Below are 26,047 nucleotides of genomic sequence, written 5' to 3' on the forward strand. Positions count from 1 at the left end.
AAAATTAGCTGAGCAGATTTTCTTCAAGCTTTGCAGAAACATTCTCCTTTGCCATCAGGGTGCATCTGGCAATTCTCAGGCCAAACCAATTCTCCAAGCCAAAGTTATAGTCATTTTATACTGAACTACTGATTGCAACCTTAATGCTCGACATGCTTCCACCCCTCCGTACAATACAGCAGCCCACAGCTGTCTCTGCAGAGGTGGCCTGTGAGAGGTGGTTCTGGCTATTAAGTTTCCCATCCCTTCTGTATTTTGCGGAGTGATTAGAATTAGTCTGTGGAGAAGCTGTCTGAGTGTAGCTGGAAATCGTTTTGGTTGTAGGTTTCTTGGGTTTTCTCCCATTCCTGATCTGTCCTTGGTGAAAACAAGCTAAATTGTGTCTGGAAAAAAATCCCCTTATCTTGTTTTGTTCCCATTCTGTCACCTCCCTTCCCAGCCCTTTTGCAAAATAATCAGTGTTTACACAAGACCCAGAAAGACAACAGGAAAATATAGATTAAAAAGATGAACAGAATAAACCAGTGGCCATTTTGAAACACAAAATCAGACCACTCCTGGCTGAAAGCTGCATGGACTAGAGTGTGATGAGACCACGGGCAGAGAATTGCGGGCAGATTTCTGCCTGGTGTGACAGGTGTGCAGGACCCCTCGATGAACAGGACACAAATCACACAGGCCACTAGATAATTGATTTTAGGATGCTCCTTTACTGAGCATCAAGAAACCTTGTAACCTAGCAGTAATGTAACTACACTGCTCTGAATCTGCAGCTCTGGCTGGTGAGCAGTATACGGAAGAAGGATGCCGTGCCCTTGTGGGAAGCCTTTCAGAAGTAACAGGTAGACTGCAGGGGGAGAGAGCCCGTAACTCCCTGAGAACTTGCATGGTGGCACTTCCCATCAAGTCTGTCCCTCCATAATGCATTGGGCAGGTGTGGTTCTTTGTCTTTTCTGAGCTCATCTCCACTAACTACCCTCCTCCGTGGGTAGCGGTGATGTAAGGTGCATGGATGGAGGATGCATCTGATGGAGTTACCGGGGGGGGGTGAGAGTGATGACCAGCCACTGCTGAAGTCTAAGTAGGTCAGTATCTCTAGAGATCTCTCAGAAGGCAGTGACTTAACAGGTCATTTTAAACTCCCATCTGCTCCTAGAGGTCCCCAGTCCTCCAGGATTCACACAAACTGCTGTTGGAGAGCATGTCAAGGGACAGCATCGCCCAAGGAGTAGAATTAATTCATAGACTCATAGACTTTAAGGTCAGAAGGGACCATTATGATCATCTAGTCTGACCTCCTGCACAATGCAGGCCACAGAATCTCACCCATCCACTTCTATAACAAACCTCTAACCTATGTCTGAGTTATTGAAGTCCTCAAATTGTGGTTTGAAGACCTCAAGCTGCAGAGAATCCTCCAGCAAGTGACCCATGTCCCATGCTGCAGAGGAAGTGTTTTACTTTACTGGCAGAAGGCAAAGTTTTGCAGGCTCCATGCAGACATGCTGGTGTTAAATGACTGCAGCCTCTCTGCTGTGACTGCTCAGGCTGGAGCAATGGGCATCCCTTCTGCCTTCTCTTCCGTTAACTCTCAGTGTCCGTCACCTGGCTAAATAATAGAAGTGAGCCGAATTATTAACAATACCATGCAAAAGACTGGGATCCACTCATGCAATGGTCATGGGGTTGCCCAACAGTGCACTCTGCAGCCAGAGAAACAGGGGGCTCGGTGGAACTCACTAGCAATGCTGCAGAATTAGACCTTCTGAAAAGAGCAGAACATTTGCTGTCTGGGAAGAAGAAAAATTGAAAATTGAAAAATTTTCTGTTAAAAAAATGAATAGAAATGTGGGTGCCAGGTGTTTCTCTCAATCCCGCTCTTCAGTCTTCATTGCCATAGGGCCACGTCGGCATTTGATAAGAGAGGCGCCTATGTCTGGTAAGTCCCCTCGTCCATTCTCTCCCCTAGCCCCACAAATGGCAGGATTGTTCCCTCCAGCTGTTACACTTTGTTCTGCAGTGTTTTGTACAGTCAAATTTAAAATAATGCAAGCAGCAGCCTTGCCCATTTTCCCTGGGGAGACAATTCCACATTCCAATGCTCCAGTGCTTAATCTAATGCAGTTGCTGTAGTCCGTTCCATTACGCTCTTTTAGCTGGCTGGAGGGTGGTTCTGAGTTTATCTGTGCGTGTCAGTTTTGCTTTCCCATTTCTTGGTGTCACTGGACTCCACTGATTTGATTTGTTCTCTCATTTCCCCGATGGCCATGGCGCCCGATACAAGTCTGTGTGCTGCAGACGAGCAAGGGCAGGCGGCTTGAACAGCTGGGGGCCAATTCCTGGAGCCCTTCCCCATACTTACACGTCCTGTGGAAGTCTCTGCGACTCCTCAGTTGAGAAAAGGTTCATTATCCATTGGGTTCATACACTTCCCTACATGAGTCGCCGCTGGATCGTGGGAGTCAGCTGCTGTATTAGGCTCTCGGCAAGGGGCGTTCAGTGAAGAGCTCCCGTCTACCACCCGTTGTGTGCGTTTTGTTCTGGGATCCCTGGCTCCTTTCCTGGTGATTGTTACCAATAAACTCCATTATGTCTCTGGAATGGGTGGAGCCTTTCCGCTATCTCTGAATCCAAAACTAGCCCCAGATTCCCTTAGTTTCAGATGTGTAGAAAATCCTCTTCAGCCCTCCGTCATCTCCGCAAGGCCTGACTCTCAAACACTCTCTCAAACCATTACCTGGCTCATTGTAATTTTAACCTTATGTCCTTGGTGGCTTTACAACCCCCAACGCGGGAGTGTTGAACATCCTCCCCTCACTGTCCCAAACTACCTGAGTGACAACTCACTAGAATGAATGTCAGATGGAGAAGAGTCTAGCCCCACTGTGTGCGGGAAGACAGTTCTCTGGCCCTGCAAAGTTGACATCCCCTTCTGCTCTGATTCAGAGGAGGGATTTTAAAGCCCATCTCCTGCCTGCCAGGTGAGTCCCTTAAGCACCAGGCAATAGCATCATTATGTAGTTGTACAAGACTCAGGAGCTTCAGCAGAAAAGCTTGGGAGCAGACCAGCTGGCAGCCTGGTTGTTTACGTGAGTTTGGGGGGCATCAGAGGTCAAGTCCCTGCTCCGGAGGGAGGATTCAAGCCTAGGTCTCCCACACCCTAGGCACATGCTCTAACCACGGGGCTAAAGGTTAGAACAGGTGTCGGCAACCTACGGCACGTGTCCCAAACGCAGCACGCAAGCCGATTTTGAGTGGCATGGCCCTGGCCTCCCGCCCCACTCAGCCCCACCGCTCTCCCCTGCGGGGGCAGGAGGCAGAAGCTTGGTCCTGCGGCAGCCAAAATTGCCCCCTCCCCCATTTCTTCCCCAGCTTGGTGCTTTCCTGCCCCTCCCCCTCTCCTTCCCTGCGCCGATCAGCTGATGGCCATTGCGAGGGGGGGGAAGAGCGGCAGCGTGCACACAGCTCCGTAGAGGAGGCAGAGAGAGAGGGACCAGGCCTTGAGGAAGGGGGTGGAATAGGGCACATCCCTTCCAGCCCCCTGCCATGAGCCGCTCAGGGCAGGGGGCTGGGAGCACCCCCACGAGCCGAGCACCCCAGCCCTCTCCCCTGACCCCCCCGCACACTCAGCCCTCTCCCCTGACCCCTGAACCCCCCCACACACCCAGTCTTCTGCCCTGCACCCCCACACACCCCAGCCCTCTGCCCTGACCCTTGAACCCCCACACACACCCATCCCTCTGCCCTGACCTCCCACACACACTCAGCCCTCTGCCCTGACCCCACACACACACACAGCCCTCTGCCCTGCACCCCCATACCCCAGCCCTCTGCCCTGACCCCTGAACCCCCCCACACACCCAGTCTTCTGCCCTGCACCCCCATACACCCCAGCCCTCTGTCCTGACCCTTGAACCCCCACACACACCCATCCCTCTGCCCTGACCTCCCACACACACTCAGCCCTCTGCCCTGACCCCACACACACACACAGCCCTCTGCCCTGCACCCCCATACCCCAGCCCTCTGCCCTGACCCCTGAACCCCCCCACACACCCAGTCTTCTGCCCTGCACCCCCATACACCCCAGCCCTCTGTCCTGACCCTTGAACCCCCCCCACACCCAACTTTCTGCCCTGCACCCCCACACACCCCAGCCCTCTGCCCTGACCCCTGAACCCTTCCCACATCCAACTTTCTGCCCTGCACCCCCACACACCCCAGCCCTCTGCCCTGACCCCTGAACCCCTCCCACATCCAGCCTTCTGCCCTGCACCCCCTACACCCCTCTGTCGTGACCCCTGAACTCCCACACACACCCATCCCTCTGCCCTGACCCTTGAACCCCGTCCTGCACCCTCCACACCCACAATCCTCTGCCCTGACCCTTGACCCCCCCCACACCCAACCTTGTGTCCTGCACACCCCCCAGCCCTCTGCCCTGACCCCTGAACCCCTCACACCCCCGCTGCCCTCTGCCCTGAACCCCACCACCACCACCCAGCCTTCTACCCTGCACCCCTGCAGCCCCCATCCCTCTGCCCTGACCCCTGAACCCCCTCTCCCCCAGGTCTGGGATCCTGGCTGCCGGCCTAGGTGAACAGAACCCCAGACCAGCAGCGAGCTGAGCAGGCCAGCGGTGTAAGATCAACATTTTAATTTAATTTTAAATGAAGCTTCTTAAACATTTTGAAAACCTTGTTTACTTTATATACAACAATAGTTTAGGTATATATTATAGATTTATAGAAAAAGACCTTCTAAAAATGTTAAAATGTATTACTGGCACATGAAACCTTAAATTAGAGTGACTAAATGAAGACTCGACACACCACTTCTGAAAGGTTGCCGACCCCGGATTAGAAGGTGACCCACACACTTATTTTGAAGCCGCCTGGAATGAAACATTTTGTATGACTCAAAATGGGCTGACAAATTCCGACCATCATTGCAAACAGCTATTTGTGCTGATTCCCGGCTGGCCACACTGAAAAATCAAGCGTGTGTTGGAGGCTGGAGAGAAGGCGAAGGGGCAGCATTTTAAGGTTAACTAAAGATACCATCACCAGCTGCTCTCTCCTTGACTGTGATGCTCTTTGGAATCAAGCCCCAGTTCTCTGGGGGAGAGGATAAGAGGCCACATTAACGGCAGGACTTCTCTACTTCCACCCAAGCTGCCAGTGACGCAGCCGCCCTTGGGGAACGTTGCTGTTTCTGCTCTATGCATTCCCCCCTTCACTTCCTCCCTTCATCCCATTTGAAACTTGCTGACCCCTGCCTGTGGGTTTCTTTTCGCACAGCTGTTGAGGGCTGATTCAGATAAGGGCGGCAGTGTCACTGCAGTGGCCTGGAACCAATAGCCCCACCTATGTGTTCGTTTAGAGATATTGACCAACGTGGTTTGCTAACAGGAAAGGAAGGGTTTAATTCTGCTGCTGCTGGGCTGTAGGAAATGGATGATGAATGTGAGGGTGATGTAATCCCAAGCCGCACTGAACTATACAGACCAAGGGCTAGTCCCTTCCCAGAAATAAACGAAGCTACGGAAGGCTTGAGTGAGTTGGAGTCTGGGGGTTTTGTCCTTTCTCTGCACAATAGAAGAATATTTCAATTTGACAAAGAGCAGGAATCGGTTGACCCCGGAAGACTCATTAGGGCAGGATCAGGTCCCTTATCTGCTCAGGGGGAACCCTGCACCTGTGCAGAGCCCCGCTGAGGTCACTTGGGGTCGGGGGAAGGGTTCTGAATGGCCACTGGAGCCAGACTGTGCAGAAATAGCTGCAGAATTGGGACCAGCATTGAGCCAGTTATTTCTTAAGCAGAACAATTCTGACAATAGAGACGGGCTGTAGCTCTCCAGGCTGCACTGGGAGTTGCCCTGGTCATTTCTGCTGGTGCAAAATGCCCCCCCGCTCCCGATTCTGGAAGCACTTCTCCCCTTTAGCTAGAATTGTTATAAATCGTCAGCGATAATTACACTGAGCAGAACTTGGGAATGTCCAGAATGTGACATCATAATTCTGAATACACTCATTCCTCAGCCATGGAGGTGGTGTGCAATGCTGAGTCCTGCTTTCCCTTCTACAGAACTTTCCCTCCAAGGCTCCCAGAGTGCTTTGCATCACGGTGGGGAAAGTGTCGTCTCCTTTTACAGATGGGCAAACTCAGGCCCTCAGAGCCACTAAGTGACTTCAGTAAATAGCCTATTTCTATTTTATGTTTCTTCAATAACTGTTCCTGCTTTGTATGTCGAAAGAAGCAGGGTGCTGTGCTCACCTCATATGAGGATGATGGTTTCAATCCACTAGTAATTGAGGATCATGTTTGACAACAACTCCTGGCAATCAACATTTTTAAATCTGCAGGCCCAGATCAACTTGCACCCAAAAAGAGTTGGCGCTCTCTCGCCAATAAGTTTTGCAATGCCAGGGAAATTCCAGAAGGCTGGAAGAGTGCTAAGGCTGTGTCAGTATTCAAAAAGAATAAGGAAGATGACCTGGGTAACTGCAGGCTGGTTAGCCCCAACTCTATCCTGAGCAAAATAATGGAAAAGCCAATACACGACTCTATTGATAAAGAATTAATGAGTAGGAATATAATTAATGCCATTTATGGAAAATAGGTCTTATCAAACAAACCTGATTTAATTCTTTGGGATTACAAGTTTGATTGACATCAGTAACTGTGTAGATGTAACATGCAAAGGCTTTTGTAAGGTGTTTGACTCAGTACCCCATGACATTCTGATAAAAAAATTGGCACTACACAATATCAACAGAGCACACGTTAACTGGAGTAAGAACTGGCTAATCAGCAGAGCTCAAAATGTCGCTGTCAATAGGGAATCATCAGATGGGGAGTGATCAGGACTAGGCCAGATGCTGCTCAGTGTTTTCAGCAATGATATGGAAGTAAATATAAAATTGCTGTTGATAAGATGTGCAGATGGTACAAAGAGTGACCGAGTGGTGAAAGAGGACAGGTATTATACAGAGCAAAATGCATTTCAATAGCAGCAAATGCAGTTATGCATCTTGGAACAAGGAAGGTAGGCCACTCTCCAGAATGCTTGACCATATCCTGGAAAGCAGAGACACTGGGTTTAGGGGTCACAATGGACAAGCAACTGGATACGAGCTCCCATTGTGATGTTGTGACAAAATGGGCTAGTGTGATCCTTGAGTCTATAATACGGTTAATTTGTAATGGAAGAGATGTGCAATGTTTTAATGGGGGGGTGGTGTTGATTAGACAAGTGGTGGGTTCTCCATCTTTTGGTGTCTTCAAATCAAGCTTGGCTGCCTTCCTGGAAGATGCTTTAGTCAGATAACCTGGTGATCCCTTCTGGCCTTAAAATCTAGGGTGTGCCCAACGACATAGAGAAAGTCTCCATCAGAGTCAAGGATTGGCCCAAGATGGGCTGGGCTGGGCTGCAGGCCAGGTAGCTAAGCTGAGTCCTGTGAAGTTTCTTAGGTGGGCATGTTGAGAATTTAGAAACTGAGGTCCTGTGCACTCTGGGTTTATATGAGGAGGAAGGTCTCCTTTGTCATTTGGATTAAAATGTCTGCTCATCCACTTCTGCCCCCTGGTGTGCTGAGCATCTGCCTTTTAACTTCCACCCTCCTGGCAGCACAGCTGCTATAAAGGAACAGACTGAGTCCGTCTGGTTCATAACGTGCAGCCCAGGGATCCTTTCAGAGGAAAAGTGCTGTGGCGACAAGGGAGTCTCAGGGCTTGTTTTAAGCTTTGCATCCACTTTCCCATGCGCTGGTGTCTGCCTCATCTCCACCACGGCCCTTTGAGCAGATCCTGCTCTGCAGAGGACATGTCTCTAACATCCCCCCGTTTCCCACCAGAGGCCTCTCCCTGTCCCTGGGTCCAGCAGCCTCCCCCTTTCCGAGGGGCCAGCAGCCTTTCACCCCATCCCAGCTGGGCCAGCAGCCTTTCACCTACGGTGACCAGACAGCAAGTGTGAAAAATCAGAACGGGGGTGGGGGTAATAGGAGCCAGTATAAGAAAAAGACCCAAAAAACAGGACTGTCACTATGAAATCAGGACATCTGGTCACCCTACTTTCACCCCATCCCAGCTGGGCCAGCAGCCTCCCCCTCTCCCCCTGGGGCCAGCAGCCTTTCACCCCATCCCAGCTGGGCCAGCAGCCTCCCCCTTTCCCCCTGGGGCCAGCAGCCTTTCACCCCATCCCCGCTGGGCCAGCAGCCTCCCCCTGGGGCCAGCAGCCTTTCACCCCATCCCAGCTGGGCCAGCAGCCTCCCCCTTTCCCCCTGGGGCCAGCAGCCTTTCACCCCATCCCAGCTGGGCCAGCAGCCTCCTCCTCTCCCCCTGGGGCCAGCAGCCTTTCACCCCATCCCAGCTGGGCCAGCAGCCTCCCCCTTTCCCCCTGGGGCCAGCAGCCTTTCACCCCATCCCAGCTGGGCCAGCAGCCTCCCCCTGGGGCCAGCAACCTTTCACCCCATCCCAGCTGGGCCAGCAGCCTCCCCCTTTCCCCCTGGGGCCAGCAGCCTTTCACCCCATCCCAGCTGGGCCAGCAGCCTCCTCCTCTCCCCCTGGGGCCAGCAGCCTTTCACCCCATCCCAGCTGGGCCAGCAGCCTTTCACCTACGGTGACCAGACAGCAAGTGTGAAAAATCAGAACGGGGGTGGGGGTAATAGGAGCCAGTATAAGAAAAAGACCCAAAAAACAGGACTGTCACTATGAAATCAGGACATCTGGTCACCCTACTTTCACCCCATCCCAGCTGGGCCAGCAGCCTCCCCCTCTCCCCCTGGGGCCAGCAGCCTTTCACCCCATCCCAGCTGGGCCAGCAGCCTCCCCCTTTCCCCCTGGGGCCAGCAGCCTTTCACCCCATCCCCGCTGGGCCAGCAGCCTCCCCCTGGGGCCAGCAGCCTTTCACCCCATCCCAGCTGGGCCAGCAGCCTCCCCCTTTCCCCCTGGGGCCAGCAGCCTTTCACCCCATCCCAGCTGGGCCAGCAGCCTCCTCCTCTCCCCCTGGGGCCAGCAGCCTTTCACCCCATCCCAGCTGGGCCAGCAGCCTCCCCCTTTCCCCCTGGGGCCAGCAGCCTTTCACCCCATCCCAGCTGGGCCAGCAGCCTCCTCCTCTCCCCCTGGGGCCAGCAGCCTTTCACCCCATCCCAGCTGGGCCAGCAGCCTCCCCCTCTCCCCCTGGGGCCAGCAGCCTTTCACCCCATCCCAGCTGGGCCAGCAGCCTCCTCCTCTCCCCCTGGGGCCAGCAGCCTTTCACCCCATCCCAGCTGGGCCAGCAGCCTCCCCCTGGGGCCAGCAGCCTTTCACCCCATCCCAGCTGGGCCAGCAGCCTCCCCCTGGGGCCAGCAGCCTTTCACCCCATCCCAGCTGGGCCAGCAGCCTCCCCCTTTCCCCCTGGGGCCAGCAGCCTTTCACCCCATCCCAGCTGGGCCAGCAGCCTCCTCCTCTCCCCCTGGGGCCAGCAGCCTTTCACCCCATCCCAGCTGGGCCAGCAGCCTCCCCCTTTCCCCCTGGGGCCAGCAGCCTTTCACCCCATCCCAGCTGGGCCAGCAGCCTCCCCCTGGGGCCAGCAACCTTTCACCCCATCCCAGCTGGGCCAGCAGCCTCCCCCTTTCCCCCTGGGGCCAGCAGCCTTTCACCCCATCCCAGCTGGGCCAGCAGCCTTTCACCTACGGTGACCAGACAGCAAGTGTGAAAAATCAGAACGGGGGTGGGGGTAATAGGAGCCAGTATAAGAAAAAGACCCAAAAAACAGGACTGTCACTATAAAATCAGGACATCTGGTCACCCTACTTTCACCCCATCCCAGCTGGGCCAGCAGCCTCCCCCTCTCCCCCTGGGGCCAGCAGCCTTTCACCCCATCCCAGCTGGGCCAGCAGCCTCCCCCTTTCCCCCTGGGGCCAGCAGCCTTTCACCCCATCCCCGCTGGGCCAGCAGCCTCCCCCTGGGGCCAGCAGCCTTTCACCCCATCCCAGCTGGGCCAGCAGCCTCCCCCTTTCCCCCTGGGGCCAGCAGCCTTTCACCCCATCCCAGCTGGGCCAGCAGCCTCCTCCTCTCCCCCTGGGGCCAGCAGCCTTTCACCCCATCCCAGCTGGGCCAGCAGCCTCCCCCTTTCCCCCTGGGGCCAGCAGCCTTTCACCCCATCCCAGCTGGGCCAGCAGCCTCCCCCTGGGGCCAGCAACCTTTCACCCCATCCCAGCTGGGCCAGCAGCCTCCCCCTTTCCCCCTGGGGCCAGCAGCCTTTCACCCCATCCCAGCTGGGCCAGCAGCCTCCCCCTTTCCCCCTGGGGCCAGCAGCCTTTCACCCCATCCCAGCTGGGCCAGCAGCCTCCCCCTCTCCCCCTGGGGCCAGCAGCCTTTCACCCCATCCCAGCTGGGCCAGCAGCCTCCCCCTTTCCCCCTGGGGCCAGCAGCCTTTCACCCCATCCCACCTGGGCCAGCAGCCTCCCCCTTTCCCTTGGAGCAGCAGCTTCTCCCTCTTCCCCTGGGGCCTGAGCCCCCCACATCCCTGCCCAGCTCCAATTCACGTGGCCCCAGGTGTCCTTTCCCTCAGCCACGCCCCAGCAGCAGCCGCTCCAATCAGCGTCTGGGGGTGTGTCCCCCGCGGGGCAGCGAGCCAATGGCAGCGTGGGGCGTGGCGAGCCGGGGGGGGGTTCAGCCGCACGTGCTGGCGCGGGCAGGGCAGAGGGGCGCATGGAGGAGGCGGGCGCGGCCGTGGCTGGCGGCGCCGGGCCCGGGGACTGGGCGCCCGGCAAGGGGAGGCCGCTGCAGCCCGCGGCCAAGGGGCGGGAGCTCTTCAGGAGCCCGCGGAAGGAGTCCGAGGTGAGAGGGGGCCGGGGCGCCCCGCTGTGCCCGGGGTCCTGGGGCCCTGCCGGGGGAGCCCGCCCGGGGCTCCGGGCCCCCCCGCCCGCTGTGCTCCGCCCGGGGCTCCGGGCCCCCCCGCCCGCTGTGCTCCGCCCGGGGCTCCGAGACTCCCTGCCCTGCCCTGGGCTTCGGGACCCACCGCCCTGGGCTACGGGACCGCCCTCCCGCTCTGCCCCGCCCGGGGCTCCGGGATCCCCCGCCCGCCCGGCGGAGCAGGGGTAACTGCGGGGGGGGGGGTCTCTTGGCTGTTTTTAGCCTCCGCTCGCAGCCGCCCGGGCGGAGACCCGCGGGGCTCCCGATCCGCCCCGACCCGGGGCTGGTTCCTCCCTAGGGCGGGGAGGCTCCAGCGACAGGTGCCTCGGTCGCTACTGGCCCGGCCGGGCGGTGCTGGGCGCGGGGCGGGTGCTGATGGGGCCGGGCGGTGCTGGGCGCGGGGCGGGTGCTGATGGGGCCGGGCGGTGCTGGGCTCCCCCGGAGCGGGGCCGGGCGGTGCTGGGCGCGGGGCGGGTGCTGATGGGGCCAGGCGGTGCTGGGCGCGGGGCGGGTGCTGATGCTGAAGGGGCCGGGCGGTGCGAGTGGGTCGGTGGCTCGAGTCGGGGCCGCTCCGCTCCCGGATCGGGTTACACACCCCCCCCCCCGGCCACCTCCCTCCGCCGGGACGTACAGCAGCAGCTGGGGCTGGGCACCCCGCGCTCCCCCCTCGCTCAGCCCGCGGCGCCTGTTGCGGCTTCGCTCCCGGCCCGGCTGGACCCGCTACGGAAGCACCAGCCTGCGATGAGGGGCAGCCCCTGGGCGGAAAGTGCAGGGGCTGGGCGGGCTGGGGTCCGGCCACGGGGGCTGAAGTGGGGAGAGACTTGTCAGACCTTCCCCCCCTGGGAAACCGGCAGCCAGGGCCAGGGAGAAGCTCTGGCCGCAGGGGCTGAAGGAGAAGGCTGGGTTCCCCTCTAGGGTGGCTACTCTAGTGACTGGCACCCAAGGCGGTGGGGGCGTGCGACCCATATAGAGACGCACCGGGTGCCTGCTCTGCAATGATCCTTCTAGGGGGTGGAGATTTGTCAGACGGGTGGGAACAATCTTCTGCCAGCTCAGGTGCATTGCCTCTAGCCACAGCTTTGCCAGGCTAGGCCTGGCCTCTTATCTCCTGGGTTTGGTGTGAGCGCCCATCTCTGTCGTGTCTGAGTGCTGCCTGCTTCTGGGTGCCTTGGTGAACCGTCCAATACGGTACATACAGAGAGACTAACATCCCTGAGTTACACCCGTCGGATGATTCCCTGAAGCATGAGAAACCAGTCAGCTGCCAGGGATTAGGAAACTGCCATTCCCATCAGGTTATTTCATAATTGTTCATTACGGGATTTCTTCCCTCTTTCTCTGAAGTGATTGGTTCTGGCAGGCAGTGAGAGGATACTGATTAGATGGATACTGGGTATCATCCAGTTGGGCAGTTTAATACAAAGTGCTGCGCATTAGAAAACATAATCCGAGCTATACATATAAAATGATGGGCTCTAAATTAGCTGTTACCGCTCAAGAAAGATCTTGGAGTCATTGTGGAAAGTTCTCTGAAATCATCCACTCAATGTGCAGCGGCAGCGAGAACAGCGAACAGAATGTTGGGCATCATTAAGAAAGGGATAGACAATAAGACAGAAAATATCACGTTGCCTGTATGTGAATTCGTGGTACGCCCACATCTTGAATACTGTATGCGGTTGTGATCGCCCCATCTCAGAAAAGATATATTGGAATTGGAAAAGATTCAGAAAAGGGCAGCAAAAATGATTAGGGGTCTGAAACGGCTTCTGTATGAGGAGAGATTAATAATGCTGGGACTTTTCAGCTTGGAAAAGAGACGACTAAGGGGAGATATGATTGAGGTCTATAGAATCGTGACTGATATGGAGAAAGTAAATAAGGAAGTGTTATTTACTCCTTCCCATAACACATGAACTGGGGGTCATCAAATGAAATTAATAGGCAGCAGGTTTAAAACAAACAAAAGGAAGTATTTCTTCACACAACACACAGTCAACCTGTGGAACTCCTTGTCAGAGGCTGTTGTGAAGGCCAGGACTATAACACGGTTCAAAAAAGTACTAGATAAATTCAATGGCTATTAGCCAGGATTGGCAGGGATGGTGTCCCTAGCCTTTGTTTGCCAGAAGCTGGGAATGGGTGACAGGATGGATCACTTGATGATTCCCTATTCTGTTCATTCCCTCTGGAGCACCAGCATTGGCTACTGTCGATAGACAGGATACTGGGCTAGATGGACCTTTGGTCTGACCCAGTGTGGCCATTCTTAATTCCTACCTTGATTGTTAGCAGTATTTATTTAACACTTGGATGGAGTCCCATAGATGTCTGTAAGAGTTTATAATCCTGATAGGGAACCAGGGGAGATGGAAGGAGGAAGGCTGCACCGAGCAGAGTTGGGGGCTTACCAGACCAGCCTGACGTGCATTGTGTTAGATTTATAAAAGAACCAGTATCATTTTAACGAGAGGGTTGCTGTGGGAAGGATTCCCATGTTAAAGAAGGATGAATTCAAACTGGAACAGGTTCAGAGAAGGGCTACTAGGATGATCCGAGGAATGGAAAACCTGCCTTATGAAAGGAGACTCAAAGAGCTTGGCTTGTTTAGCCTAACCAAAAGAAGGCTGAGGGGGGATATGCTTGCTCTTTATAAATATATCGGAGGGATTAATATTAGGGAGGGAGAGGAATTATTTAAGCTTAGTACCAGTGTAGACACAAGAACAAATGGGTATAAACTGGACACTAGGAAGTTTAGACTTGAAATTAGATGAAGGTTTCTAACCATTAGAGTATCAGAGGGGTAGCCGTGTTAGTCTGGATCTGTAAAAGCAGCAAAGAATCCTGTGGCACCTTATAGACTAACAGACGTCTGTTAGTCTATAAGGTGCCACAGGATTCTTTCCTAACCATTAGAGGAGTGAAGTTCTGGAACAGCCTTCCAAGGGGAGTGGTGGGGGCAAAAGACATATCTGGCTTTAAGACTGAGCTTGATAAATTTATGGAAGGGTTGGTATGATGGGATAGCTTAATTTTGGCAATTGATCTTTGATTATGAGCAGATAAGTATGCCCAGTGGTCTGTGATGGGATGGGATCTGAGTTACTGCAGATAATTCTTTTCTGAGTGCTGGCTGGTGAGTCTTGCCCGCATTCTCATGGTTTAGCTGATCGCTGTATTTGTGGTCGGGAAGGAATTTTCCTTGGGGGCAGATTGGCAGAGGCCCTGGAGGTTTTTCGCCTTCCTCTGCAGCGTGGGGCACGGGTGACTTGCTGGAGGATTCTCTGCAGCTTGAGGTCTTCAAACCACAATTTGAAGACTTCAGTAACTCAGACATAGGTTAGGGGTTTGTTATAGGAGTGGATGGGTAGGGTTCTGTGGCCTGTTTTGTGCAGGAGGTCAGACTAGATGATCATATTGGTCCCTTCTGACTCTAAAGTCTATGAGTCTATGGGAAGAGGAGTGATTTGACGGCCACCAAGTGACGTGTAGGATCAAGGAGGACCCCGGGTCCAGCATGGGAGAAAGTAGAGAGGTGCTCATGGGAAAGAGAGCAGAGGGGTTGAGAGGGGGCAGAAGTGGCAGAGGACAGGGTCTCACTGAGGCTGCAGTTGATTTCAGAGGGAGGAGGATGGGACTTGTCTCTGCCTATTAGTACCAGTGCAGCCAAGGCTCTACCAAACATGTTTTCAGTTCATTTCTCTCTCAGCCAAAACCTGCTGTAACTTCCTTCCTGCCATTTCCATCCCTTTTGCTTATGACATTCTTTGGGGAGTTTATAGCTCTGATTTGGGGCACCTCATCTCCACGGTTGTGGGTTTTCTTTGATGCCAGCTCCAGGGAATCGCTTACCCACTTCTCGGTTTAACTCTAGGTCTGAATGTGGTAGAAGAGAGATGAACTGCGATGCTGGGGTAACCCAGCTGAATAGACCTATGAAGTGAGAGCTTAATGTGTAGAACGCAGGTGGGTGGCAGGAGGCTGTCTTGGTTGTACAGGATTGGCCGTGAACTGTGAAAACCTGTTGATGCTGCCCTATGCTCTGCAGGCACGAGTTAGAAGCTTTAGTTTAACCATAGCTCATACTTGGGCTTGGCACTAACCAAGATGCAAGAGAGGTGGTCTCTTTCCAGGCACACCCAGTTCACATGGGCACAGACACAGTCAGTGCATTTTCTGGGGTCCGAGGTGCAGGATTCTTTTGGTTTTAGCTCTGTGCGTCACAGCCCCTTTTCTGGGTGGATTAATGTTTGCAGGCGCAAGGTCTTAACTGAATTCCTCTGAGGCTTTAGAGCTCAGAACTGCAGTGTATTTGGCCTAAGCATTGATTACGTGCTGCCCTTTGTGCAGTCAAGGCTCCCTAAAGGTGTGAACGGAGGGTCTGACGGAGCTGGGGACAGGGTGGCGAGACATCTCAGTTCTATTTCTGGCTCCGCTGCTGGCCTGCTGTGTGACCACTGTGATTCTGCAGGGGCTGATGGTAAAACTGACTGTTTATCCCAAGAAAACTCCTTGCAGGACCTGACTTGTTTTCTTTTAAACCCAGAACAAGTGCTTGATAATGTTGACTGGTCCTGAGGGCGTTTATGCGGGGCCATGTCGGCTTTCTAGTACAGATAGGTAATGGGACACTGGGTCTTAAAATCATATCAGTCTTCTCCCCACCCACCACCACCATGTTTGGTCTCCAATGTGATTGTGACAGGCAGTTGGCCAAATTCAGCCTGTTAGTGATTTATCACAGGCAAAATCCATTGACTTCAGGAGATTTTCACCCACCTAAGACAGGACTGAATTTGGCCTGATATTTTATGAACAGCTGGAATTAGAGATGAATCGCTTATGCCATTTGAAAGCAGGGATTTACGGTGGCGATGCTAAAAAGCATTGGTGTCTACCTCGAACAGTGCTCAGAATAATGTCTGCTAAAATCATGCTGGAGTTCAAACAGAGAAATAAAGTAAGTTGGTAATCAGAAAGATGTGAATGTAAGAACTGAGACCTCATGACCTACTCCAGCTAAAGACACTTTACCATTGGAAAACCAGGGGGCCAGGCTCCCAAAGGTACAAAGTGCCTTCATCATAGCCCTGGTAGCTCTCGCATTTTAAGCCTGTCACTGGTCTTTCATATTTGCTTGTTTCTCCTGGATCCAGGGCCAAAAACAGCAAATGTGACACTTCCTTAGCGTGCTAAATATACAGACATAACGAGTCTTCTCAATGCAATTTAAAGGGGGTGGGTGTTATCCCCACTTTATAGATGGGACATAGAGGAAGAAGGGAGTTGCTTGAAGCTGTACTGTAAATTGGTGGCAGAGCCAGGATTAGGGTCCAGAAGTACCTAATTCCCAGTTTTACTCTGTCCCGTACAGTCGGCCATCTTGTGCGGTCCTCGGCCCAGGGACTTTTCACTCCCTGTGGAAATCTGCTGGATTTTGCAGGCGTATTGGCACTTCCAGCTGCTGCCATTTGGTCCATGCCTACCCACTGAATCATGCTGCCTGCCTTCTCCTCCACTGATGGGGATTATTGGGCAGTGGAATGTCGGGGAGATAACCAAGGTTGAAACTTGCTCCCTATTATAAATTCATTTTTCCATCCCCAGTTTCTTCAAAAACAAACTAATTGTTCTGGAAGTTCACCTGCCAGTTCTCACCCAGAGTATGTCTTCTATGGAGTTTGGTAATGGTCGGAAAGTTTTAATCCTGTGGTACTTGTAGACCTCAGCCAGACTTTCAGGTTTGGCTCGTGATGGTTCAAAAATGTCTCGGTCTAGGAACATAAGAACGGCCGTACCGGGTCAGACCAAAGGTCTATCCAGCCCAGTATCTGTCTGCCGACAGTGGCCAATCCAGGTGCCCCAGAGGGAGTGAACCTAACAGGCAATGATCAAGTGATCTCTCTCCTGCCATCCAGCTCCACCCTCTGACAAACAGAGGCTAGGGACACCATTCCTTACCCATCCTGGCTAATAGCCATTTATAGACTTAGCCACCATGAATTTATCTAGTTCTCTTTTAAATGCTGTTGTAGTCCTAGCCTTCACAACCTCCTCAGGCAAGGAGTTCCACAAGTTGACTGTGCGCTGTGTGAAGAAGAACTTCCTTTTATTTGTTTTAAACCTGCTGCCCATTAATTTCATTTGGTGGCCCCTAATTCTTGTATTATGGGAATAAGTAAATAACTTTTCCTTATCCACTTTCTCAACATCACTCATGATTTTATAGACCTCTGTCATATCCCCCCTTAGTCTCCTCTTTCCCAAGCTGAAGAGACCTAGCCTCTTTAATCTTTCCTCGTATGGGACCCTCTCCAAACCACAAATTGTTCCATGGGCCTAATTGAGAAGGAGGATTTTACTGTGCATTATGGGTACAGTAGAAACTCAGAGTTACGAACACCTCGGGAATGGAAGTTGTTCGTAACTGAACAAAATGAAATGGTTCTTTCAAATGTTGACAACTGAACATTGACCTAACACAGCTTTGAAACATTACTATGCAGAAGAAAAATGCTGCTTTCCCTTTATTTTTCAGTAGTTTGCGTTTAACACAGCACTGTACTGCATTTGGTTTTTTATTTTTTTGTCTCCGCTGCTGCCTGATTGCGTACTTCTGGTTCCAGTGGGGCCTGTGGTTGACCCGTCAGTTCATAACTCTGGTGTTCGTGTCTCTGAGGTTCTGCTGTATATTGAAAGGACATACGATGCCCGATCATTGGAAGTGATTTGAACATTTGGAGGAAAAATTTGGAAAACTTCACCACGTTTGGTGATGGTGGTGCATTTTGGGCCCGATCCAAAGCCCATTGAAGCCAGTGAGTTGTTGCTGACATCAGTGGGTTTTGCATTAAGCCCTGTTCTGACCATCTCTGCAGATGTTATCTGTCATTCATGATTATGAATATTGATGATGCAAACTATTACTGCTGGCACCCGCTCTAACACTAAAACAGGATTTAGCTTGGAATGGTGGAATTTTTTTTTAATCTGCACCTGACCTATCAACTGATAGTTTTCAGGTTTTAAAGTCACTTCTTTTTAGTTGATATTTGCGGTATTTGTAGGTCTCCCATGTGTTGTCTCTCTCATCAGAGATGTTGCATGTGTTTACTCAACTTGCTGTCTTCTTTATGATGATCATTTACAAAAGGTTCATGCCCCAATAACCAATTTCAGATCTCATGTTTTCCATCCGGTAAAGACACATGCATAGGCAAAGAAATTGTATTCCATATAGGCCAAAGTATAGCCACGGGACATTGTTACGTGGCTGAAAAAGGGAATGGATGGTGACTGTAGTGATAATTTGTCGACTCCTAGGAAACGTGAAAGATGCCTGTATAATTCTGTTGGAACATGGTTTGTGGAAACAAAGAGAATGTCACATTTCATAAAAGGGGGTGGGGAGAATGTCACTATTATTAGGTACTTCTGTTATCCAGATCTCACTTCATTATATACCTTTATCAGCCGATGTGAGACAATCTTAAAAAAAAAGCAACAAAACTTCAGTACGTGACTTTGTCACCATTACTCACCTTAAGTAGTACCTCACTCGGTGAGTAGCCTATTGCTGAGATTACTCCTGCGTCGAGATCCTTCTCTATGGCCCCTGTTCAGGAAAACATCCCGGGAAGGGATTTTCCATTTGTGTTTGAGGATTCCCACGTGGGTATGAGGGGCTTTTTCTTCTTTGGTGGTTTAAATGGGGGGGGGGCTCGTTTCACTGTATCATACCAGAGCTTTCTGCTTAGGAGCAAACTGGGTTTCCATTTGTACCATAGGTCAGAACATGATCAGCTGAGAAATGATGCATTTAAAAGAAGGCCAGGTCCTTTTTGTAAGAGCCAGACTCTGCGGCAGGTTGTGGGAGCATGCGGTACCTGCGTATTGCCCTGTGGAAGCCTGGCCTGCTTCCTGTTGTCACGCCGCAGAGGTGCCCAAACATGGCTTTGAGAGGCTGATATAAATAGCTCTTCCCAATTGACCCTGTGTTTTGAGGAGGGCAACAGATCCTTCTACCCGGCTCTGGAGAACTGGGTCAGTAATGAGGGTCATATATGCTTGGGTAAGTGTCCCCTGATTTGAAGGCCGCGGTGTGGTTTAATTTGACATGCTCCTGATAAGCCTTAATGGAAACCTTCATCCTTGGTGCTGGGAAATATGTGCAGAGAGACCCCTGGCATCCTCCCAACATTCTCCCAGCCCCTCACCTGGGGCTGCCTTGATTTTTCCTGACAACCCAACGGCTACTACATGGGCCTGATGGAAACGTCTTGTCTCCTCCAGCTCTTTATTTTAAGCAGAATATTCTGAAGCTATAAATAAAAGATGCAGCAAAGTGAGATGCTGCATTCAACCCGGACGGTTCTTCCCTGGACTGCACAGTCTGTGTGTGTGTATTGACTGTGATTGTCCCATTTCTCCTGGACGTGTGAGACAAGCCCCTCGGTTTCCTGTCTTTGTATTCACAAAGAAATCTCTCTCCCCTCAGGGCTCCATGGACTGCCCCAGTGTGGAGTTTGAGTACGGGGATGCCGACGGCTACGCTGCTGAATTATCAGGTAAAGAAACTTGCAAAAAATGGAGGCGAGAGGAGATCTTTGCCGCACAGCAGTTTTACTGAGCTATTGAAGTCAGCACCCATTGGGTATAAAATCACGTGTAGAATAAGACAGGTTCAGTCGGAGATATATATTGAATAAAGTCATCTTATATTTATAGAGTGCCTTTCCTTCCAAAGGGCTTTACAAGTCATGCACAGCAGAGAGGAATTACGTCACCCTTCACGGAAATGCATCCACTTCTGGGGTGGAACAAGAGCTACCTAACTGTGCTGCAGTTCGGGCTGGGAAGTGAAATATGTAACACGGCAAACCTTAAAGCTCCTGGTGAAGGCCGTTCTAACAAAACAACTCCCAGCTGGCTGGGTTTAGTTAGCAAAGACTCAGAGGTGTGTTCGCAAGGATTCACCTTCCGCCCCTGGGAGCGGATGTTGAGCAGTGTGTCTGTGCTCGCTGTGAATGTCTGCAACTGGCTGTTGACTCTGCTGCTGGTCATGGGCTGCCTCTGTTGGGTGCTTGCTGCCACTTCTGCCCTGTTCTGAGGTTCCACTGCTTAACCCAGATCTTTAGTGATTTCACTGGGTAGCAGGAAACCTCACTGCCAGTGCTGCCTCTGCGTTGCAGTCAGGACAGTGGTGAAAGACAGACAAGTGTAAGGCATAGCCCCTAGACTTGCTTAACAGTGCTTCACCTCTCGTAATCACTGAACAGAGACCGTGGTGATGCATAGATGCGCTGATCTCACTTCTAAAGTGGTGTGCACCTTCCATGTCTAAGGCAACACCTCGCCTGACCGACGTGTAAATCTCCCCAAGTTCATTGGATGTTGGATCATGTTAAAAAAACCCTTTCGGGCTCTCTCACAGGGAAAGAGGGTTGGTATTGCCTCCTCTCACTGATGTCTGTATCGATGGGCCAGCCAGCCAGTGCCTGAGCTGCCATGAATGGTGGGGAGCGTTCATCTTGCCCGGGAAAGTTCTGAGCAAGAGATGAGCACTTCAGTTACGATGGAGGCTCATGTGAGTGGATCTGTGCAGCTTCCTTGTAGCCCTTACTCCTAGCATCTGGACCAGGGTTGGATCCTCTTTTGGGATAGGCCAGAGGTGGGCGTACATGAACATTAATAAACCAGGTTTCTTTTCTTCCGTGATGCTCAGAGCCTTGAGCTCTTGCAGTCCAAGACTCATGTACCATACCAGATGTTTCCCAGGGCGGGGCCTTATGAACCCCTATCGTCATTCCATGGACCCTCATCAGCAAAGATTCCTCTCTTGCTTATATTGGATTGTAGGTCAATGTACCCAACACCAAATGGTCCCTTAGGGGCTAGAACGCTGAGTGATGTGACACCCTGAGGTCATGTTTGTATGTAGGCCAGGTGATTTGGCCTTTGCTGTAATATAGATTTATCGTCTAGTTAGAAAAAACCGTCAATCTCCGTACATGTTTGTTTGCCCACCAAGATGTACTCACACATACATGACTAATTAAGACGAGCAGATAACCTCAAGAAGGATCACCTAGAAAAGTTAGATGGGTGGTGGAGGTCCATGTGCAAGACAAAATCAGAATATATAAGCATAGAGTTTGCCAACAGGATCCCTTCCAAGATGAAGTGCAGCAGATTCTTTACATGTAGCCGTGGGAAAATTTGGTTTTATCGGTAAAAGTCGATTTAATCATAGAAATCGACAAAAATATATTTTCATCGGTATCCATAATTTAGATAGGCCGAGTTTGAAAAATGCTGCTTGAGAACTTAATAGAATTTGATTTAAGAATATTTACTTTGTATATATTGCATAGGATGTTGATGCTTTGTGTTTTTAGCAGGATTCTGCTTTAACTTCTTCTACTGTCATTCAATAATTCTCTCACTTCCCCTCTGCTTTCCTGCCACTCTGAAAACCTAAATCAGTAAGAATAAAACCCAGATAACTGTAAAAATGTTTAAAACCCAGAATTTTGCACAACTGTGAACATTTAAATGGATAAAAATAAGTCCGTATTATCTGATTAAATTATTTTTTTAAATCAAATTCTGCCAAACGTATTTTCATGTCGGTGGACGTTGCTTCCTGTTTTGTTCAGATGATAGTTGTGAATGGCAATAGCAGGATGAAGATCAATCGTGTGATGGTGATAATTAAGGAGACTGCTCTTCATGTTTAAACCTACTGCTTCCCATCTGTCTAAAGGGCTTTGCACACATTGGCTGGTTAATCCTCCAGGCACCCCTTGGAGATGACTGAGAATCCATTTATGACCTTATTTGCTTGATTTTGTGGGCGCTGAGAACCCTACATGTTCGTTTCTTCTTTTTGCATGTGAGAATTTTTTTCAAAATCTTGAAAAGTTGTGATAAATGTTACAATCGCTGCTGCTTGTTTATTTTGTTCATAACCTTTCTGCCAGGTGGAATCAGCAGCAGCAAGGGCTGAGTTCAACATGTAGGAGTTCCTCTTAACATTGCAAAACAGAACCAGCTCGAGCCCCCAGCCAGTAATCTGCAAACATGGACCACCACCCTGGGTGCCTCTCAGAGGCAGAACTTCCCCTATTGCAAGCCTGGAGTCTCTGTGTAACGAGAGAACTTTTAATGAAAGGGAACCAAGTATTAGTTTGGGAAAACACCGCAGCCACATTCAAATCATGTAATCTCACCTCACTGTATTGTGCCCTGAGCAGTGTTCTTTGCCTCAGTTTCCCACCTTGCAGTGGGAAAGTCCGACGTCCCTTTAACGCATCACTCCCCGCTCCCTCTGCTGCACCCAGCTCCCAGCTGGCTGTATTTGGTTAGCAAAGACCCAGAGTTCAGAGGCATGTTCACAAGGGTTCACCTTCTGCCCCGGGAGGGGGTGTCGAGCAGTGTCTCTGTGGTGTCTGTGCACGTCTGCAACTGGCTGGCTGCTGCCGCTGATGCTTTACTCTGCCGCTGCTGGTCACATGCTGCCTCTGTTGGACACTCACAAACACGTCTGCCCTGTTCTGAGCTTCTACTGCTTAACCTAGATCTTTAGTGGTTTCACTGGATAGCAGGAAATCTCACTGCCAGTGTAGCCTCTGCATTGTCTTTCCTTCCACCACTGTCCTGACAGCAGCGATTCACCGCTAGTCATCACTGAACAGAAACAATGGCGGTCAGGCTTTGTCTACGCTGGCTCTTCGTCGGCAAAACTTTTGTCGTTCAGGGGTGTGTTGTGTGTGTGTGTGCGCGCGTGGGCTTTTTTTGTTGATTTTTTTTTAAGAAGCCCACACCCCAAACCACAAAAGTTTCACTGATGAAAAGCGCCAGTGTGAACGGCCCTTTGTCAGCAGGAGCACTTTCCTGTCAATAAAGCCGCTATTCAGGGTAGGGGAGGGGGGGTGGACAAACAGCAGCCGCTGACAAACAGCAGCTATACTGCGTGGCTTTTCGCGGCATGGCTGTAGCAGCACAGCTGTGCCGCTAAAAGCCTCGTAGTGTAGCCACACCCAGAGTTGAGTCTAATTAGCTCTGTCTTTAAACGCTGGCAAGGGGATGGTACCCAGGATTTTCAAAACCCAAAGCAGTGGTAACTTAACTGTTTCGCTCCAGACACCCACACGAATAAATCAGTGAGAACACAGCAATTCTATCTGTTGAAACTTTAATACGACTAAGCGTTTTCTTATCTAAAACTGCAATTTATTAGATTTAAGCACACACAGACATAAGCAATAGATTGAGGACATCCCAAATAGTTACCTAGAATTGGAGGCGGTATTAAATAATTAATGGTGGATCTGCAATGCCCAGTCACTTCCCCACCAGGGAGTAAGATCTCAGGATAGCTTCAGAGGACTGCTCCGAAGTACTCTCCAAGAACTGGAGGAGCCCAGGGAGACAGAGTGGAAACCTCTCTGCACCGTCCCTCTCAAATGTTTACCCCCCCCGCTGTGATGTTGCACTCCATATGTGTATGGAAATATGCTTATGAGTGTAAATATGATATAACTGGAATATACTTTATGCAAAGGGTCTTTTGTAAGGTATCATTACAGACCTTATAATCTATTGAGTATGGTCATCCTATTTGTATGAATGTATCATGCTTGTATCTGAAACTAGAAATACGAAGTTAACTCTGAAGTCCTATTGTAATTATGCAAAGTGTGGGCCATTAATGTGGTTTGGAAGCTTGATGGCTCCCATTGACTAGACAATTGACTGTAGATGGCTCTGTTTACCCGCAAGCCTCCACTGCATGCATGCAGGCCAGTCCTGGAGGAATGGAGAGGGGCTTGCAGGACATGTGACCCTGGCACCGGGTACTAGAATCCATCTTTAATCTGATGCTTTTCCATTTAGAAGGAGGGATGGGAACCCAGAGAGAGAGACAAAGGTTTCCTGCCTTGTGCCAAAACTATAAAAGGGGGTGGAACAGAACAAAGGCCTCTCAGTCATGTGGAATCCCCTGCCTTTCACCTGAGATGCCTGCTGGAACTAACAAGGGCTGTACCAGGGGAAGGATTGGGCCCAGACTAGGAAGGAGTCTAGTCTGTGAAAGAAGCTGATTGGAACATCTGAGGGTGAGGTTTACCTGCATTCAGTTTCTTAATGTATTGGGCTTAGCCTTGCGTGTTTTGTTTTATTTTGCTTGCTAACTTACTTTGTTCTGTCTGTTATTACTTGGAACCACTTAAATCCTACTTTTTATGCTTAATAAAATCACTTTTGCTTATTAATTAACCCAGAGTGAGTGATTAATACCTGGGTGAGGAAACAGCTGTGCACATTTCTCATGCAGCTATATAAAGGGTGGACAATTTGAGTTCACCATGTATATCAGGGATCTCAAACTCAAATGACCACGAGAGCCATGTGAGGACTAGTACATTGGCCCGAGGGCTGCATCACTGACACCCCACCCCGCTGCTCCCAGCCCCGCCCCCACACCATTCCTTTCCTGAGGCCTTGCCTCAGTTCTGCCCCCTTCCTGCCCCTATTCCAACCACTTCCCCAAATCCCTGCCCCACCTTTTCTCTGCCTCCTCCCTTGAGTGTGCAGCTCCCCGCTCCTCCTCCTCCATCCTGGAAAGAGCTAAGCACTGCCAGACAGCTGATTGGCGGCGGGAAGTGCCTGGAGGTAGGCAGAGGAACTGGGAGGCAGCGCATTGGGGGTTGGGGGGGCGGCGGGTGAGGGGAACTTGGCAGCTGCAGGAAATAGCGGCGGGGGGGAAGGTGCGGGGAGCTTGGTGGGCTGTAGCAAATAACTCCACGGGCCGCGTGTTTGAGACCCTGCTGTATAAGCTTTATACAGAGTAAAATGGATTTATCTGGGGTTCGGATCCCATTGGGAGCTGGGTGCTGGAGACAGGAGCGCTTCTTAAGCTGTTTTCAGCTAAGTTTGCAGCTTTGGGGGGTGTGGGTCTGTGTTGCAGCAGACTCGTGTGTCTGACTCAACAAGGCAGGGTTCTGGAGGCTCAAACTGGCAGAGAAAACGGGCTTGGAGGTAGTCTCAGCACATCAGGTAAGAGTCCCAAGATGGGTCCTTGTGACCAAACCCGTCGCATCTGCCTGCTCAGAAAGATCTCATCAAGGTCATTTTCTACTGGTCCCTTGGCCTGTTGACCAGAAAGATGCTGAGGACAGTGATTGCGATCTAGACTGCGAAACTCATCAGCTCACTTCCATAGGCTCCTACATAGCCATCAGCTGGTAACAACTTTTGACCACAGTCAGCTTGGGCTGAAAAGTGAAAGGCTTCCTGTCCTTTTCCTAGTCCCCCTCTTGTTGGGTGTCTGTCTGAGCCGAACCTAAGCTCCGAGCCGCATGCTTTGCCCTTATGACTAGGACAGGCTGACTCCTAGTGTATTGGTGTTTCGTGTCAGCGTTTCTCTCAGTGGCTTTATCACACCCGCGTTCCAAACTCCAAGCAGAGCTGGCAGCGCTCTCAGAATAATCCTCAGGGCAGCTGGTAACAAGCAGCAGGAGAGTTGAGCTGTTTGGTGTTTGTTTTTCCAGGGCAGGAATTACTTTACAGTGAGAGTTACTCAGCTGTTGTTCCCCTTCATCGCTTCATGGTGCCCTGCTCGGTGGTCAGGATAAGTGGGGGGAGAGGGAGTTAAACACAGGTCAGGCCCTGTGTTCTTACAAGTGCAATGACTCAGGCTGTTTCTGCTGTGTAATTGTCAGAGGGTCTTGAGCATACTCCTGCCAGCAAACTGCAATAGGGTCACTATTTTTAGCTCTGGGCTTCTAAGCAGAGGATCTGCTAGTGCAGATGGAGTTGCAGTACATTTTGTCAGTGAGGTGTCCTTCCACCGCTGGAGAGAGGAGAGCGATGTTGTCCTGGCTGTCCTTCGTGCGATCCCAAACCCACATTTAAATGAGCATCGATTACTTGACATTCCTGGAGTTTTCTCCCTTATCGCATGAATATCAGGAATCGGGGCCATCTCGATTCTTCCTGAGTGGTGTTCAGCCTCTCAAGAGCTTGCGGTACCAAAATGGCTTTTGGAGCCCATGAAACGTCATTCTGCGGCATTGCAGCTTGATGATTTAGTGCGAAAGTGATAGCGGGTTGGAATGCGCCGGTGAAACATCAGAGTTTGTCC

At 51.4% G+C, this 26,047-nt stretch overlaps 2 protein-coding genes across 5 annotated transcripts in view; one reads left to right on the forward strand and one right to left on the reverse strand.

The window, feature by feature from the left end:
- The window catches only part of LOC127043168 (troponin T, cardiac muscle-like), a 255,113-nt gene that overhangs the window by 130,899 nt on the left and 98,167 nt on the right, over positions 1-26,047 (reverse strand). The window lies entirely within an intron of this gene.
- STRIP2 (striatin interacting protein 2) overlaps positions 10,696-26,047 on the forward strand; it is a 93,779-nt gene continuing 78,427 nt past the window's right edge. For 2 of the 4 annotated variants that reach the window (XR_007772141.1, XM_050936848.1), the window contains exons 1-2: positions 10,696-10,824; positions 19,400-19,469. Coding sequence is in view for 2 of the 4 variants with exons in the window: in XM_050936848.1 (XP_050792805.1) it covers positions 10,696-10,824; positions 19,400-19,469 (199 nt within the window). In the remaining 2 variants the exon portion in view is untranslated. The remainder of the gene's footprint in view (positions 10,825-19,399; positions 19,470-26,047) is intronic. The other 2 variants (XR_007772142.1, XM_050936849.1) reach the window with 1 other exon arrangement.

The sequence above is a fragment of the Gopherus flavomarginatus genome, chromosome 1 (assembly GCF_025201925.1).
Source record: "Gopherus flavomarginatus isolate rGopFla2 chromosome 1, rGopFla2.mat.asm, whole genome shotgun sequence".
NCBI classification, from domain to species: domain Eukaryota; kingdom Metazoa; phylum Chordata; order Testudines; family Testudinidae; genus Gopherus; species Gopherus flavomarginatus.